The following is a 2,001-nucleotide window of genomic DNA, read 5'->3' as shown; positions in this document are numbered from 1 at the left end:
CCCCCCCAAAAAAAAATCCCATTTACCACTTCCTCCATCTTATTCCGCCCCCCCTCCCCAACCTCCCCCACCTTACCACACACCCCCATCACTCCATCCCCCCACCTCACCTCCTTCCCACCCCTACCACCTCAACTTCCCACCCCCCACCCTACCACCCCCTCCCATGTGTATGTCCCCAGGTTCTGGATGCTCAAAATCAGCGCCCTGGCTGAGGTCGGTGACTGGTCAGAGCTGGAGAAACTGTCCAAGACGAAGAAACCTCCGGTCACGCTAGAGGTGAGGGGGGGGGAGGGGTGTGTTTGACTTGAGTGTGTGTGTATAAGGGGAACACCTCAAGCGATAGAGGTGAGGCAGCGTGGTGGAATCAGGCTCTCGTCAAAATAATAAAAGTGAAGAAACTTGCATTTTTCCGTAGGTTTGAGAATTTTTATCAAATTTGTGTTTTTTGGCTCAACACCTTTCACGACCATTAAAAAACTCACTTTTGTGTGGTGGATTTTTCTGAAAAATGTTGATTAAAGGCACAAAAATTCTTTTCCACGAATATTCCTCACTTCACCCAGGTGGGAATGGGTACCCGGCTATAGACAGCGAAAGATATTGTCAGTTTGTTAGTGTTTGAGCGCTTAATCGGCTGCTTGCACTGTATGCTTCCCGGGAAGCTGAGAATGTTTCGGAGTGTTCTATGGTCTGCTGGGGTAATAATATAGTGTAAAGCGCATAGAGCCTGCTGTTGAGCGGGGATATGCGCTATACAAATGCTATTTAATTATTATTAAAAATTATTATTATTATTATTATTATTATTAAATATCATTATTATTATTATTATATTAATACTATTATTAAATATTAGTATCATTATTTTTATTATTGAATATAAGTATTATTTTTTTAAATATAATTATTATTTCTTTTTTTAAAATTATTTTTTATTATTATTGAATATAATAATAATAATTACTATTATTATTATTATTATTATTTGTATTATTATTATTTTTATTAATTAATATAATAATTGTTATTATTAATATTATTATTTTATTTTTTTTATTATTGAATATAATTATTATCATTAATTATTTTTTTATTAATGAATATAATTATTTTTTTAAATCGTTATTATTATTTTTATTATTATTATTTTTATTTTTATTAATGAATATTATTATTATTATTATAAATTATTATTATTATTATTTCTATTATTATTTTTATTAATGATTATTATTATTATTATTATTATTATTATTATTATTATTATTATATTTTTTATTAATGAATATTATTTTTTTTTCTATTAACGAATATCATTATTTTAATTATTTTAATTATTATTATTAATTAATATTATTATTATTATTATTTTTATTATTATTATTACTGTTATTTTTATCATTATTATTATTAATAATGAATATTATTATTATTATTTTTATTATTATTATTTTTATTATTATTATTATTATTATTATTATTATTATTATTATTAATGAATATAATAATTATTATTTTTATTATGATATTATTATTGTAATTATTATTTTTTAAATATTATTTTTATTTTTATTAATGAATATTATTATTATCATTAATTATTATTATTATTATTATTACTATTATTATTATATTTTTATTAATGAATATTATTATTTTTTAATCATTATTATTATTAATGAATATTAACATTATTATTATTATTACTATTATTATTATGGATTTTTATTAATGAATATAATTACTATCATTGCACCACGTCCTGTAAACTAATGCTCAGCAGTTCTGACAACAAGCTCATTGTGTGTCTCTCTGTGTGTCGAGCGTCGTGCGGCCGGGTGTTTGGTGGACGCCTGCATGGAAGCGGCACAACCGCACAGAGGCCGTGAGATACGTGTCGCGCGGACAGCCGGAGCAGAAGGGCCAGTGTCTCGCCAAGTCGGGTCAGGCGCGAAGGGCCACCTTTCTTTTCTTTTTTTTTTTTCAGAGAAAGGGGGG

General features: G+C 28.0%; 1 protein-coding gene across 1 annotated transcript in view; it reads left to right on the top strand.

The window, feature by feature from the left end:
* Positions 1 to 2,001, top strand: part of LOC101855205 (vacuolar protein sorting-associated protein 16 homolog) — a gene marked incomplete in the record, with an annotated part of 29,677 nt that overhangs the window by 25,559 nt on the left and 2,117 nt on the right. Inside the window, 1 exon segment of the mRNA XM_035971234.1 lies at positions 184 to 263. Coding sequence (XP_035827127.1) covers positions 184 to 263 — 80 coding nt within the window.

The sequence above is a fragment of the Aplysia californica genome, unplaced genomic scaffold (assembly GCF_000002075.1).
Source record: "Aplysia californica isolate F4 #8 unplaced genomic scaffold, AplCal3.0 scaffold00402, whole genome shotgun sequence".
NCBI classification, from domain to species: domain Eukaryota; kingdom Metazoa; phylum Mollusca; class Gastropoda; order Aplysiida; family Aplysiidae; genus Aplysia; species Aplysia californica.
The sequence above is the reverse complement of the archived record's forward strand: the minus strand, read 5'-3'. Positions and strand labels throughout refer to the sequence as shown.